Source organism: Gorilla gorilla, chromosome 3, assembly GCF_029281585.2.
Source record: "Gorilla gorilla gorilla isolate KB3781 chromosome 3, NHGRI_mGorGor1-v2.1_pri, whole genome shotgun sequence".
In the NCBI taxonomy this organism is placed as follows: Eukaryota; Metazoa; Chordata; class Mammalia; order Primates; family Hominidae; genus Gorilla; species Gorilla gorilla.
In genome coordinates, this window is record NC_073227.2 from 103,887,145 (window position 1) to 103,903,365 (window position 16,221).

Sequence of the window (16,221 nt, forward strand, 5' to 3'; positions counted from 1 at the left end):
ATTTTGAAGGCCTTTGCAAAAATTTCTGCTTATTGCCATGTGTTTAATCTGTCTAAAATACATGGCCAGATATATAACTCTTGGATACTACATTTTAACACGTTATTAAATTTCTCTAAATAATGGAGCTCTTTCTGAATCTAAGAAAGCGTTAGCCACCTTTATGAAAAGACTTATGAGAATTGGTAGTTCTTAATCTTTTCTTAGGTTAGGAATTAGTTGATAGTTATGTACCTTTTTAAAGAAAAAAAACTAACCATATCTGCATCATACAAACAACAATTTTATGTATAATTTCAAGATGTTTATGGGTCTCCCTAAAGACCATCCAAAGACCCTCATGTTAACACCCTAGACCCCCCAGCACAGTTCTGAGTGTATGTAATAATCCCTGTATTTATGTGGACACTTTCATGCATTATATTTGAGCTTCCCTGTAATCCAATCAGGTTAGGTCTGAGATTTTATTATAGATGAGGAAGCAGAGGCTTAGGCAACCAATCTGCCTAAGTTGATTTTGTGCTGCTACAACAGAATACCACAGACTGTAACTTATAATGAACAGAAATTTATTGACTAACAGTTCTGGAGGCTGGGAAGTCCAATATCAAGGTGCCAGCATCTGTCCATGGTCTTCTTGCTGAGTCATCACATGGTATAAGGCAGAAGGGCCAAAAGCCCAAGAAAGCAAACCTACTCCCAGAGCCATTTTATAAGGGCATTAATCCATCCATGAGGAGAGCACCCTCATGGCCTCAGTATCTTTCGTTACGCCCCACCTCCCAAAACTGTTGCAAAGCATAACACTCCTTGGTCATGGTTTTGTGTTTCAGAAGTCATATTCCTCCTGTATTCTGGTCAACAAAGAGTTGAGTATAACCCATTTGTAACCAAGGACCTCAGAACTTTGTTGGCATTTTCTTTACTTTTAGATCATGTATAACTGCAATTACAATATATTAGCCAAAATTTAGAAAAGCATAGTAACTGTAAACTGTCCAGTGGGTTGAGTGTAGAAAACTAAAGCTGATTGAATTTAAATTGGAGGTGACGTAAGGCAGATGTGGGATGATGCCATGCCATTAGCCTCCAGACATCATAGTTGGCTTCTTTTGACTAAACATAAACTCTGTATTGAAAGAACATCAAAGATCTCTTCTCAGTGACTCTCCTTTTATTAAAAGAAATCTACTGTTTAATTGACAAATAAAAATTATATATATTTGTAGTATACAACAGATGTTTTGATAGATGTATACATTGTAGAATGGCTAAATCAAGCTAATTAACATACCCATTACCTCACTCAGTGACTTTTCTAGTCTTGTTTTTCCCTCTAGACAAAGACCTCTACTTTTTTAAATTTAGAAATGTTTTCAAGCTTACAGAAAAGTTATAATAATAAGAAAATCACATTAGAGCACCCTTATGCCCTTTATCCACATTTACCTATTGGTAACATTGTGCCTCATTTGCTTTGTCATTTGCTTTCTCAGGTACTGGGAAAAGCTCTCTTGTTCTGTCTCTCCCTTTAAAAATGTGGGTAAAATGTTTGTATTTTTAATATATTTATATTTAACATTTCTTTTTTTTTGAGACAGCACCTCACTCTGTTGCCCAGGCTGGAGTGCAGTGGCGTGATCTCGGCTCACTGCAACCTCCGCCTCCCAGGTTCAAGTGATTCTCCTGCCTTAGCCTCCCTAGTAGCTGGGATTACAGGTGCCCACCACCATGCCCAGTTAATTTTTGTATTTTTAGTAGAGACGGGGTTTTGCCATGTTGGCCAGGCTGGTCTCAAACTCCTGACCTCAGGTGATCCACCCACCTTGGCCTCCCAAAGTCTTGGGATTACAGGTGTGAGCCACCGAGCCAGGACTTTTTTTTTTTTTTTTTCAAACATAGTCCTCCTGTGTTGTCCAGGCTGGAGTGCAGTGGTGTGATCTCGGCTCACTGCAACCTCTGCCTCCCAGGTTCAAGTGATTCTCCTGCCTCAGCCTCCCAAGTAGCTGGGATTACAGGTGCCCATCACCACACCCAGCTAATTTTTGTAGTTTGTAGTAGAGATGGGGTTTCACCATGTTGGCCAGGCTGGGCTTGAACTCCTGACCTCAAGTAATCCTCCCACCTCAGCCTCCCAAAGTGCTGGGAATACAGGTGTGAACCACCACATCTGGCCTATATTTACTATTTATTTCTAATATTTACATTGGAAATCTGAATACATCCAACTCTTAAGGTTCTTTCTTGCTTTCCTTCAATTAATATTTGTATCTCCCATTTTCATAATGAAAATCCTGTTTCCCAACAATATCAATATGTTTACTCATTTTCTCAATTCTATGATACATCTAAAATTATTTCAGAATTGCTTCACTACTACAAAAAAAAAGGTAGTAAAAAGAGTTCAGGATGTTTTGCAGTTCTTACAATGCCATCCAAGATGGAGGGTATATAGTCAGATACTGTCTTTGCAAGTTTCTTGGATGTTTCCCCCTTCCTTCAATGCTGTTCTTTTACTCATTTAAAATCCAACTGGGTTCATTGGCTTCAGTTTGCTTTAGTCTGTCATTCGCTCCTTACTGATTTAATTTTTTTTGAATATGTAGGGTATCAATATGCTTCCAAATGTCAAAACTAAGCAGAAAACATATACTCATTGAAGTGCCACTACCTTCCATGTTCATTCCATCCCATTCCTTCCTACTCTTGTAGGTTCATTGACTTTGGTTATCCTTTCTGTATTTCTTTTTGTAGAGATAAACACATGTATGCGTATTATTTCCCCTTTAGTCTTATACAAAAGGTAGCATACTGTATTTGTTCTTTTGTCTTTTTCATTTAACAATATCTCCTGGAAATTACTCTTTATCAGTCATAGAGATCAACCTTGCTCTGTTCCCAGCTGCATAATACTCCATTATTTGTATGTACCATTATCTATTTATCTAATTTCTTATATTTGGACATTTAGGTAGTTTCTAATATTTTGCCATAACAAGTAATGCTGTAGTTAATAGCCTTGTGCATATATATTTTCATTTTGTTGGAAGTATATCTTCAGGGTAAATTTCTAGGAGAGGAATTATTGAAATGAAAGATGAGTGTGTATGCAATTTTGTAGATGTTGCCAAATTTCTTTCCATTTGTGTTGTAATCTGCTCCCTTCCACCAAGCAATGTTTGAAAGTTATCCATAGACTTATGTCAGAGTGTATTGTCAAGCTTTTAAATCTTTGTCAGTGTGATGGGTTTGAAAAGGTATTTCAGTGTAGTTTTAATTTACATTTCTCTAATCTTGACCAAGTTGAAAAACCTCTACTTTTTGAAGTTAGAGGATTGCTAGCACAGCAGCGTAACTTAAAATTCAAAGGTGCTACTAAAGAATACCTTTTTGCTTACATTTGGCCTTTCAGACTATTTGATCAGACTAAGAACTTCAGTCAGTAGAAGGCCAATCATATTTTTGAGTGGAGAATAGAAATTTGTTGGTACTTAAAAAACTTTCTTTGCACAACGGTGCCTTTTACGTTTTTTCCTTTTCTTATGCTACTTCTAGGTTGGCCAGGTTCATGGCGGCTTGATGGGAATTATTCAGAGAGCTATGGTCAAGGCTTGTCCTCATGTCTGGTTTGAACGCTCAGAAATGAAGGATCGACACCTGGTTACTAAGAGGTAAGCAGTGAAATTACTCAGCATTCACTGGAGTAGCATAAAAGCTGACCAATCTTGGCCTTGCTAGCAAAGAGGGCTGAGCAGCACTGAGTCTCAAAACTAAAACAGAGCTCTGTTTGCTGTTGGATTTTTCTGGCAAATCACCTGTCTTAGCCAGATTTTAAAAAAATGTAATTCTGTAGTCATGGTGGGATATATGATGGGATTGGAAGGCCAATGTATTTATATTGCTGTGACTTAGATATAGTCCAGTCACTGAATTTTCAAAGATAAAAATTACCACCTTTAAATTAGATATGATCTCACGTGAGTATGAGCAATTAAAAAAATAAATTAGATACGTATACTTTGCCTCAATAAAAAATATATAAAAAAGAAAAAAAAACCACCTTGAAGGTTAAATATTTGATAACTACTTGCTAAATATATGATTGATTAAGTGTTTGCTGAATGATTGTTATCACTTAAATCCAGCTAGAAGCTGGGCATGGTGGCTGACGTCTGTAATCCTAGCACTTTGGGAGGCCAAGGTAGGAGAATGGCTTGAACCCAGGAGTTCAAGACCAGCCTGGGCAATACAGTGAGACCTCATCTCTACAAAAAATAAATAAAATTAGCCAAATGTGGTGGCATATGCCTGTGGTCCCAGCTACTTGGGAGGAAGGATCGCTTGAGACCATGAGGTTGAGGCTGCAGTGAGCTGAGATTACACTACTGCCCTCCAGCCTAGGCAACAGGGGGAGACCTTGTCTTAAAAAAAAAAAAAGAAGATCCAGCTAGAGACAGAGGAATGGGAGAAGGAACCTCTGGGGTTTAGGGTAGAGATGAGCTACCAGAAACCTTCCTTAGGAAACAGCTTTTGGCCCGAGGCCTTTAACTGAAGGCACATTGGTTATCACTTCTATAAACACAAAGGTGGTCCATTACTCTTAATAATATAATGAAAAGTACTTGATGAATCTGCTTCAAGTTAGAAAAATGATTCCCTATCTTGAGATCATTTGGCAGTGGGACACTCTGGCAGCTGCAATCTGGCTACCTCAGCCCTTACCAGCTCTGGAGAGAAGAGTTGGGAATATAGGGTTGGTTGCAGGGAGGACAGGACATAAGCCTGGAAGAATGTCAGTCTTTCTCAGCTTCATGGTGGGCAAATGGAAAGTTCAACCTGAATCATTTAAGGATTGTCTTGTACTTAATGGCCATAATGCAGGTAGGTCCAGCAACCCAATATTCCCATTTTTCAGATGAGGAAAGCTAAGTACATGGAGAAGAGCACAAAGCTCATGACACAGAGGCTCTAGAGTCCATGACTCTAGAGTCAAATGACTGTCTAATAGTCTCTTTTAAGAATAGGTGAAGACACTGAAAATCACTTACTTTGGTCCAGGCACATTGGCTCATGCCTGTAATCCCAGCACTTGGGGAGGTTGAGGTGGGTGGATCGCTTGAGCTCAGGAGTTCGAGACCAACCTGGGCAACATGGTGAAATGCCATCACTACAAAAAATACAAAAACTTAGCAGGGTGTGGTGGTGCATATCTGTGGTTCCAGCTACTTGGGAGGCTGAGGAGGGAGGTTTGCTTGAGCTCAGGGTGTGGAGGCTGCAGTGAGCCGAGATCATGCCACTGCACTCCAGCCTGGATGAAAGAGTGAGACCCCATCCCCCCCACCCCCCCCCCAAAAAAAAGACTTACTTTGAAATTAGAGAAATTATAATGGTGCAGATCTTCTTAAACTTTTTTGGAAAGGAAACAACTCAAATTTATTTCTTTTACCTGTATCTCAATTATTTTCTCCTTATTGCTTCACAATTGTGCCAGTAAAGTGCAAAGAATATCAAAAAGGACATCCACCTCTCTCTTTATAAAGGCAGAATTTTGATCCTTTTTTTTTTCCATAGACTAAAAGAACATATTGCTGATAAGAAGAAACTACCCATATTAATTTTTCCTGAAGGTAAGAATGGGCCTGCCTCCCGAGCTATAGTTGATAACAACAAACCATCAAAAGTGTGTGAGGAATAGAATTGGCATAGAATTGGCAACCTTAGCCCAGATCTCTGCCCTTAGAGGAATGGAATGGCATTCTCTGAGTTATTAATTCCTTGCTTTCTTTTGAGACTTGGTAGAAGTCATGTTACCTTTTTAATTCAAAAGTCATTTCTGGGTAGTGAACTGAGAGCAGAATTGTCCATGACTTTAAGGGTTGCATGTATTGAAGTTTCACCTGTTGAGAAGAAGTTGTTCCCATAGGCCCATTGAGTGTTCAGTAGAAGAGTAAAAGCTTGTTGTTAAACCTGCTTAGTTAGAACTATAGGATTACTACCTTGGCAGGGGTTCGTTTGTGATATGGTAGTACGATGCCTGTAATTTTGATATTTTAAATTATTTTATATCAAAATAATTTCTTTTAAAATTTATTTTTAAAATGACTGCCTTTAAAAATATTCACGCTCCTACCCTCACCCCCTTGCAGGAACTTGCATCAACAATACTTCAGTCATGATGTTTAAAAAGGGGAGCTTTGAAGTTGGAGGAACCATACATCCAGTTGCAATTAAGGTAAAACAGATACCATAATAAGAATAATAATTATTATAAAGATATTGGATTGGTAATTTTATTTTGGTAGCATTTCAAACTTAAAATTTGCAAGAACGAGGAACACCAGTTTTCGGATGCACCAGTCCTCTGCGCTTTGCCTCCCCTGCTTTCTCATGCGCTCGCTCTCTATCTGTAGATAGATGTATACTGGGTGACTCTGTGCCAGGTGTTGTATTTGCTCGTAGTGTTAAGTGAAACAGATTCTGTTCCTGCTTTCATCAGCCTTCTAGTTAAGTGTGGAGACAGATATTTAATAGTCATGTAAATAACTCTTGTTGGTGTGCTCTTTGGTTCTATTTAGAAAAGCAGTCATCTCTAGTCAGACGTGTTAGCTGGCCCAGTTTACTTTTTTTTTGATAAATTCTATCAAGTGAAATAACTTTTTTTTTCTTAGAGTCTGATAAAGCTGTTTGGCCTACCACCTTTAAAACATTGGGCATGGATGAGAAACCACCGTTATTTCATAACTGAGATGTATTTTCTTTTTTCTCAGTATAACCCTCAGTTCGGTGATGCATTTTGGAACAGTAGTAAATACAACATGGTGAGCTACCTGCTTCGAATGATGACCAGCTGGGCCATCGTCTGTGACGTGTGGTACATGCCCCCCATGACCAGAGAGGTATTCCTTAGCTAACACTTTATCTAATCAGGTAGAGGCAAGGAGATCTTCACCTGAAAATCTGGGTGTCTCCCTTCTCCATGTCATGCTTTTCTGCTTTCTCAGCAAATGGGTAATTTTTTAAATAATGTATTTAGCTCACTTTAAATCAGACCATTTTATATTGAGAGATTATTTTCCATGATGGTTTTATAATTGCTGTTGGTTTATTGAACCTACAGATATTATCTTGGGTAAGACTAATAAAGAGCGTAATAAATATATGCACATGGTAAAAAATTAAACAATACAGCACTGCATTTTCTTGATAGAACAAATGATATTTGCTATGATTGATTAAGAATAGAAAGCATTTGAGCTGAAATATGAATCTTATATTTTAAAACAAATACAAATGATTATGAGATGGTATTAAAAACTCGATAACTAAGATATTCTTGCAATTTTTTTTTTTTTAAACCAGGAAGGAGAAGATGCAGTCCAGTTTGCTAACAGGGTTAAGTCTGCTATTGCTATACAAGGAGGCCTGACTGAACTTCCCTGGTAAGAGAACTTTCAGAAGTACTATCACTTTTTTTTTTTTTTTTTTTTTTTTTTTTTTTTAGAGAATGCCTCACTCTTTTACCCAGGCTGGAGTGCAGTAGCATGATCATAGTTCACTGTAGCCTTGACCGCCTGGGCTCAAGGGGTCCTCCCATCTCAGCCTCCTGAGTAGCTGGGACTACAAGTGCTTGCCACTATGCCCAGCTATTTTAAAATTTTTTGTAGAGATGGGGTGTCCCTGTGTTGCTCAGGCTGGTCTCAAACTCTGGACTTGAACTCCTGCCTAAGCCTCCCAAAGTGCTGGGATTACAGTCATGAGCTACTGTTCCTGGCCTTTTTTTTTTTTTTTTTTAATTAAAGAAATCACTGGTAATAATGTCATTTATCATTCTAGTCAGTTATAGGTTTAGCTGAAAGTAATAGTGGTTTATATATAACAATGGCTTAAGTAAGATAGAAGTTTATTTCTCACTTAAACATAACCAGTCAAGGCTGGTAACAGCTCAATCTGTGTTGCTTTACTCTCCTCAATTTGTGCTTCTCTTATGGTCTAAGATGGCTGTTCCAGCTCTACTCAGGTGTACAGCAAATGGCTATGAGGAAGGAATTTTAAAAAGGACACACCCATCTCTAAGAGCACAAGCTGAGAGTTGTATATCCCACTTATGCTTGTATCCATTGGCTAGTACTCAAATCATGTGATAACACCTAGCTGCAAAGGAAGCTGGGGAATGTAGTCTTTGTTCTGGGTGGCTATATGCCTATCTCACATTTAGGGTTCTTTTTCTGATGAAGAAAGGGGGAATGGATTTGTGAGTGGGGTGGGCATTGGGAGGCAAGGGGCTACTTACAGGCTCATTCATATTTAACTCTAGCTATAACTATATTGTAAGAAAACTGAACAACTTGAAAGAAGGGAAATAAGTGAAATATTTTAGTTATGGATCACTATGGCTTTAGTTTTTGTTTGTTTGAGGAAGATTGAATATAGGTGAATGTATTAGTCTGCTTGGGCTGCCAGACAAAATACAGTGGTCCCCTCTGGATAATGGGGGATATGTTCCAAGTACCCTGGTAAATTCCTAATACCATGGATAGTACAAATCCTATATAGACCATGTTTTTTTCTATATGTACATAGCTATGATAAAGCTTAATTTATAAATTAGTAATAGAGATTAACAACAATAACAACTGATAAAATAGAACAATTATAATAATACACTGACTAATAAAAGTTATGTGAATGTGGTCTCTCTCTTTCTCAAAATATCTTAATATTTTCAGACCATGGTTGACTGTGGGTAACTGAAACCATGGAAAGCAAAACCTTGGATAAGGGCGGAGTTACTGTACCACAGACTGGGTGGCTTAAACAACAGAAATTTATTTTCCCACAGTTCTAAAGGCTGGAAGTTTGAGATCAGGGTGCAGCATGGTCAGTTTTTGATAAGGGCTCTCCTCTTGTGTTGCAGATAGCTGCATTCTCCTGTGTGCTTACATGATCTCTTTGTGCAGGCATGAAGAGAGAGTGCAAATTCTCTAGTGTTTCTTTTTATAAGGGCACTAATCCCATCATGAGTGCCCCACCCTCATGACCTCATCTAACCCTAATTACCTCCCAAAGGATCCATCTCCAAATAGCACCATATTGGTAGTTAGGGCTTTAACATATGAATTTTGGGGGGGACAAAAACATTCAGTCTATCTCAGTGAAGGTTAACTATACCTACATTATAATGGGGGATTGAATTATTATTATTATTATTTGAGATGGAGTCCTCTCTGTCACCCAGGCTGGAGTGCAGTGGTGCAATCTGGGTCACTGCAACTTCCGCCTCCTGGGTTCAAGCAATTCTCCTGCCTCAGCCTCCTGAGTAGCTGGGACTACAGGCATGCACCACCATCCCCGGCTAATTTTTTTTGTATTTTTAGTAGAGATGGAGTTTCACTATGTTGGCCAGGCTGCCCTCCAACTCCTGACCTCAGGTGATCCACCTCAGCCTCCTAGAGTGCTAGGATTACAGGTGTGAGCCACCGATCCTGGCCGGGAGATTGGATTCTTATTTACATACAGGATGTTAAATTAGCAGGCTGTCACAAAACAGTCTATACCTCAAGTCCTATACAGTTAATAAACTCCCTGCTGTCTTTTTTGATGTTTGAAAAACACTTTGCAAGAAAAGTTTATTTGAGACAATTGTAGCAATGTTTCTAGGAGCAGGATTTGGCCAACTGAGTTAGGCTGTCAGCCAGGAAACCAGGGACCCTCCTGAACCAGCAGAGGATGGTTTAAGGTGTCTGCCTCTCGAAGAAGGGCTGGCTAGATATTACACAGTAAGCATTCACTTCACATCATTGATAGGTTCTTGTAGGCTGTGACCTTAAGCAAAATGACTTTATAGTAGGTTCTTGAATAAATAACATCATTTTGTTCAATGTTGTTTCTTTATAATGTTGATGAGAAAAAATATCGAGTTTTTTATGCATCATTTTGTTTAAAGTTGCAGTTTCTAAGAACCTATCAACAATGTTCAGGGAGGACTTACTGTACTCCATTATGCAAGGGTGGGGAATATCACTAAAATATTTATCCATTCACATAGCGTGAATACAACTAATTGCATCCAGGTAAACCAGTTTCTGATATCCATTATACAAATTAACAAACCACTAATTTCTACAGTGAAAACTCATTTCTAAAATTTGTTATGCAAGGACCTGGTGCAGTGGCTCATGCCTGTAATCCCAGCACTTTGGGAGGCTGAGGTGGGTAGATCACCTGAGTTTAAGAGTTCGAGACCAGCCTGGGCAACATGGCGAAACCCTGTCTCTACAAAAAGAATACAAAAATTAGCCAGGCGCCATGGCGCACACCTGTAGTCCCAGCTACTCAGGAGGCTGAGGCCTTAGAATCCTTGAACCCAGGAGGTCGAGGCTGCAGTGAGCTGAGATCGTGCCACTGCACTGCAGCCTGGGTGACAGAGCGAGACCCTGTCTCAAATAAATAAATAAACAAATAAATAAAATTTGTTATGCTAATTAACAAAGCTTGAGAAATCGATGGGCAATAAAGATAAAGATAGCTGAAGCCATTAGTGGCCTCTCTGAAAGGCGGCCTTCTGATTAAATGCTAGCTGACCACCCTGGAGTATGAGTTCTTGACTAACAAGGTGTATGACTTGAGTTCCATACACCCTGGAGTATGAAACTGACTAGTCCTAAGGCATAGGTTAAGACTAAACATTTGTATTACACTGTCTACATTGGAATATGTTAAACTAAATGACAGAATCATAGCATCACAAAACTATATAAAACGACATTGGTCCACAAATATCCTATAACCCATGGTCATATGTACAACTGGGTTCCTTTTCCTTATTTAAAACTCTTTACTCACTCTTTATCTTACCTGACACTCAGCCCTCCTGCTTCTACCCTGAAGTCAGTGTCTGTAGTCTCAGACACAGAGGAAGGGAAGAAAGCCTTGAGAGACAAGAACAACCTAGGGGAGTCAGCCAAGTACAGACTCTCCATCAGAGTGGCTGAACTAAATCCGTCAAAAATGATCCTCAGAATTGTCCAGTGTCCTTTTTTCAGGCCATATGCAATTGTATAATAAAATTACTTTTAATTACCTAGCCTCTTAAAAAAAAGAAAGTGGCCTCATTGCCTTTCTAGATTTATTTGTCATGTACCTATTGGTTATGAATTAACATATCTAGATTGTTTTTTCATAGATTGAGTGAAAATATAATTTTATGATCTTAAACTGGCTTTTATATATGACTGCTCCCTTTCTTGAGAACTAAGACCTGCTGCCATTGCAAAGGGGAATTGGATAAAATTTTGAAGTCTCTAGGGGTGGCAAATCACAGTTTAAGTGCTTAGAGCAGCATGAGGTTTACTGGGTGCTTGGGAAGGAGAATTGTACAAAATGATGTCAGATTGCTCAAAACTTACATTTTTGCCTGTTTTGGGCTTCGATCTTGTGAAAGGAGAAAGGCCTTTCTTATTTCTTTAGTTTCCTTAGTTCTCACTATTCAGAATTCAGGTAAGTGCTGTTAATAGAAGAAGCTCATTTGGATAAAAGAGGCTTATGTGGACAATTCTGTGGACCTAACAACAATTTATAATCTTGTTTCATGAAAACCTCCCACAACTGACCCCCTGGATGATTTGTGGATCACAGTCTGTTTTTAAGTTGAGGACTTATTGCTGCGTCTTAGATTTGAGTCTAGAAGCCAGAACATTGCATTTGTCTCAAGCCGGTGTCTCTATGGAGGTCAAGTTCTGCCCACATGGCATTGAGTTCACTGGCTAACCTATGATCATTCACCATCATCAGAAAGCATTTGGTAAACATGCATGCTTAACTGGGTTAAAATTAAACAGTCAGAGTATAAAGTAAGCAAGTTCTCAGCCCATGCTCTCCTAGCAGTTAAAATCTAAAACTTTAGATTAGGAGCCAGATAGTGACCTATGATAGTCCAAACTACTCCCAGCAACTCCAGTTTGTTGTTTCTTTATGTGTAGTCCAAAGAAGGAAAAGCATGCAGAGTTCTTATACCCAGGCAGGCATCCTGGAGAGAGTTCAAAGATTTACAGGCTCTGAATGAAGGAATGCTGCTTACATAGGCACTTCTGGTTGAATGCAACTTATGATTTTGTTATTTTATTCGGAGTCTGTTTTGGAATATAAAAGATTATAAATGCTGGAAATATAGTGCTTTGAATGAAAATACAACTTGTTAGACCGGGCACGGTGGCTCACGCCTGTAATCCCAGCACTTTGGGAGGCTGAGGCAGGCAGATCACCTGGGGTGGGGGGTTTGAGACCAGCCTGGCAAACATGGAAAAACCCTGTCTCTATTAAAAATACAAAATTAGCCAGGCCTGGTGGTGCATGCCTGTAATCCCAGCTACTCAGGAGGCTGAGACAGGAGAATCACTTGAACTCGGGAAGTGGAGGTTGCGGTGAGCCAAGATTGTGCCATTGCACTCCAGCCTGGACAACAAGAGCAAAACTCTGTCTCAAAAAAAAAAAAAAAAAGAAAGAAAATACAACTTGTTAAACATAGATAGGGTTATATTTGAACAATGATTTATCTTTTTTGAATAATCATTTATCTTTAAGAAATTTACCCACACATATATAGTACCCTTACCGTTTCTTCTGTGTATATTTTAAATTTTCCTGTGGTTTTCTAGTAAGACATAGGTAGACGAAAAACCAGTATTTTGTTTTCCTTAAGGAACAATATAGATAAATAATCCTAGTTTTAATAATCCTTGTTTCAATCCAATTTTTGTTTGTTTGTTTGTTTTTGAGACGAAGTTTCGCTCTTGTTGCCCAGGCTGGAGTGCAATGGCGTGATCTCGGCTCACTGCAACCTCCACCTCCCGGGTTCAAGCGATTCTCCTGCCTCAGCCTCCCAAGTAGCTGAGATTATAGGCATACACCACCATGCCCAGCTAATTTTGTATTTTTAGTAGAGACAGGGTTTCACCATGTTGGCCAGGCTGGTCTTGAACTCCTGATCTCAGGTGATTCACCCACCTCGGCCTCCCAAAGTGCTGGGATTACAGATGTGAGCCACTGTGCCTGGCCAATCCAAATATTTAATACACCACCCCTTAACTTCTAAAGAAACTGAGTTGGGGATATTGTTACTTATTTTAACCAAACATCAGAGAGATTGTTCCTTCCTCAAAGTAATGTATATTTGGCAAGTGGTAGGGCAGAGACTGAAACCTGAGTCTTCCTGTTTCCAAATCCAGTGTTCTTTCCCTTATTTCATCCCAGCTGCCTAAGCGTCATGGTATCATGCAGCATGTAATTATTAAGTTAACTCTTTTAAATCACCGCTGTAAAGTATCTTTTATGTATTTGTCTTTCTGTTTGCAGGGATGGAGGACTAAAGAGAGCAAAGGTGAAGGACATCTTTAAGGAAGAGCAGCAGAAAAATTACAGCAAGATGATTGTGGGCAATGGATCTCTCAGCTAAGAGGACGGATGACAGCCTTTAGATCTAGAACTAGCCCTTAGAAATGGAATGGCTTTTTTTTTTGTTTTGTTTTATTGTTTTGTTTTTATTATTGTTAATCTTTTCTACAGAATGATTGTCTCTACCTCTTTATGCCAGAGGCAGAACCTACAGGTGCCCTTTTTGGCTTTTGTTGTTGTTGTAACATTAGCCCCATGGATTGTAAGGTGGTTTACTGAGTTAAAACAGATTCTGCTTTTGTAAAATGATGGCGTCACTGTGGACTGAATGAAATATTTGTATAGAAAAAAGTGCTTGAAAAGTGTGTTTGGAACTCATCGATAGGGTAATTCTCCAAAAATGCCCAAACTCTCTTTCTGTAATTAGCCTTGCCACTTTCTTCAGTCACTTAAATGGTGAGATTACACATCAGTGCAAGATGACCATTATGTTTATGGTCTACTGCAAGGTTGAAAGGAAAAATGGAGGATTGTATTTAGGAAAAGGGACAACTTTGTGGCCACCTGCTCTGAAAGTCAAAAGGAAATGTAAATTAGTGTTATTAGTGTGTTGGAAGAGAAATACTATTCAGTAAGCTTCGCCAAAGAAAAGTGAGTCAAAGTTAATGTGTGTGTGCGTTTATATGTAGGCAGCTCGTAGACCACATTTTAGCCAGCAACTGGTAACAAAGAGCTTAGTTTTCCTTGTTTGAATGCTGTAGATCTGTACCTAGTACCCCTCCCATCTACTGATTTGTTTGTTTTTGTAACCAAACACATTTTCAGATAGAAGGAGCCTTAAAAAAAAATCACATTGAGTAACTTCAGTATGAATGAGTGAGAGTGTGTGGAGCTACCCCTCACCCTCCACCCCTTTGTGCTTTTTATTCCCGAATTTTCCCAGTCTCTTACACAGAAAAATGACTGATATAATTATCTTTTGGAAACTGAGCCTTAATTTTTTTTAGAGGGGGAAATAAGTTTTCCCCAACTCACACAGCATAAGCAATGTTTGACGGCAATATAATGCCGTTGTAAACTACTGAGAGTATTGTATCTGTTCTGGTAACCATGTACAGAATGTGAAAGTGTCTTATGAATATAAATAAATTCTATATTTCTAAATGTGTGTTGCATTATTCCCCCTTCCCTTCCCCCCTTTTCTGGTTTTGAGTAAGTTAAATTCTTTCCTATTACAAACAAGGGTTGTTTGTTTTTCATTTCAGTGACATAGTTAGATTTTATTGGACTGGAACAAATGGGAAACAAGAACATGAGCCACTGATTCTCCCCCTCCCCTCCCACCGCTTAAATCTTTTTTTCAGTCTAGTTATTTGGACTCTGGCCCTGTGAACTCCACCTTGAGCAATGTCACAGACTACAGTTATTTTGCAGGTGAATTAAGGCAATTATATCTACCTATCTAGGTAGGCCTGGCATAGCACTATCAGTATATACTCTTCTTATCTATCTAGCTAGTTGGATTTCATCCCGAAAGAAACCTTGCAAATAGGTTACTCTCATGGCCATCCACCTCTCTGTTCTCACTCTCCCCACTTTCCCTTTGTTGTTTGGTGAAATTTTGCCCCACAAACTCTATTAGGAGTGGTCTTGACTGAAAATTAGCAAATCCAAATATGTATGTTGGGTGACTTTTTGTCTTAATTTTTTTCCTCAGAAAAAGGAGTGCCTTTTTTTTTTTAAATTCTATGTTAATTATGGCTTGAATTAACAAATCTATTTCATTAGCCCAGTTCTCAGACAAGTGTATCTTTCCAAAAGCACTGTAAAAATAACAGTGCTATCATGTATTCACTAGATAACCTAATAGTGTCTCAATCTGAACTTTTGTCTTCTACAAGACTGATTTACACAACTAGGTTTCAGGTTGCTTGAGGAATTGCCATGTTGTTGAAACCATGTTTTTGGAAAGCTGATATTGGTCAGATTTAGTGTATGCTCCTTAGAGCTCCTTTTATGTTTGCTTTCCCTAATATTATTCCATACCCACTTTAGAGATATTGTGTCCAGAGTTTAGTATTCCTGAGTCTTCCCTAATTGTAAGACAATATGAAGGGAAGGCAGGATTTGGTAGAAAAATCTCATCAGATAAGTAAGACCTTTCATCGAACTCTTGCATACATTCATTAATTGAGCCTCGAGGTTGCCCTATTTTTATTTCAATTATTTGTCCTGCGGTCATATTTATAGACAGCAGGTTCTAGGAATGCCAAGGGTTTCTAAAATATGCCACATTCTGGGACGGGATGAGCAGCCATGTGTGAAACGGTAAATATACCCGGAGCGCAGGGGAAATAGTTTCAGATGCCACTCTGGGGCAAAGAACAGTCTCGGGAAGTTTTCTTGCGTCAACAGACTTTCCAAGGCATAGTCATCTTTGTCTTGGTGATTTGCATGATCTCAGTGCATATGTTGCAGTTTGCACATTCTGTTGATTTTTTTTTTATTATACTTGAAGCTCTAGGGTACATGTGCACAACGTGCAGGTTTGTTACATATGTATACATGTGCCATGTTGGTATTTTAACCTACATGATAAGGGTTGTTGGTTTCTTGTGAGTACAAATAACGTATTGTAGTCATGAGGACTGCCTCTTGGCCAAAGCTGCTTTCAGGCTTTTTTTTTTTTCCTTCAGTGTGGCACTATTAACCTAAACTGCTTCATGATAGAAAAGGGTAGGTTATGATAGGAGGATAGGCTGGGGGTGGAGGTGGGGTGGAGGGAAGTGGGGAAGGGTTTTGTGGCAGGTGTGGGGGGCAGGGCTGGGATCT

At 39.0% G+C, this 16,221-nt stretch overlaps 1 protein-coding gene across 2 annotated transcripts in view; it reads left to right on the forward strand.

Annotated features, from left to right (window-relative positions):
* Positions 1-14,553, forward strand: part of GPAT3 (glycerol-3-phosphate acyltransferase 3) — a 70,166-nt gene extending 55,613 nt beyond the window's left edge. For both annotated transcript variants that reach the window (XM_055384999.2, XM_004038915.5), the window contains exons 8-13: positions 3,556-3,671; positions 5,572-5,627; positions 6,147-6,232; positions 6,768-6,896; positions 7,360-7,439; positions 13,351-14,553. In XM_055384999.2, the coding sequence (XP_055240974.1) occupies positions 3,556-3,671; positions 5,572-5,627; positions 6,147-6,232; positions 6,768-6,896; positions 7,360-7,439; positions 13,351-13,450 (567 nt within the window). In that variant the 3' untranslated portion in view covers positions 13,451-14,553. The remainder of the gene's footprint in view (positions 1-3,555; positions 3,672-5,571; positions 5,628-6,146; positions 6,233-6,767; positions 6,897-7,359; positions 7,440-13,350) is intronic.
* The last annotated feature ends 1,668 nt before the right edge of the window (positions 14,554-16,221 follow it).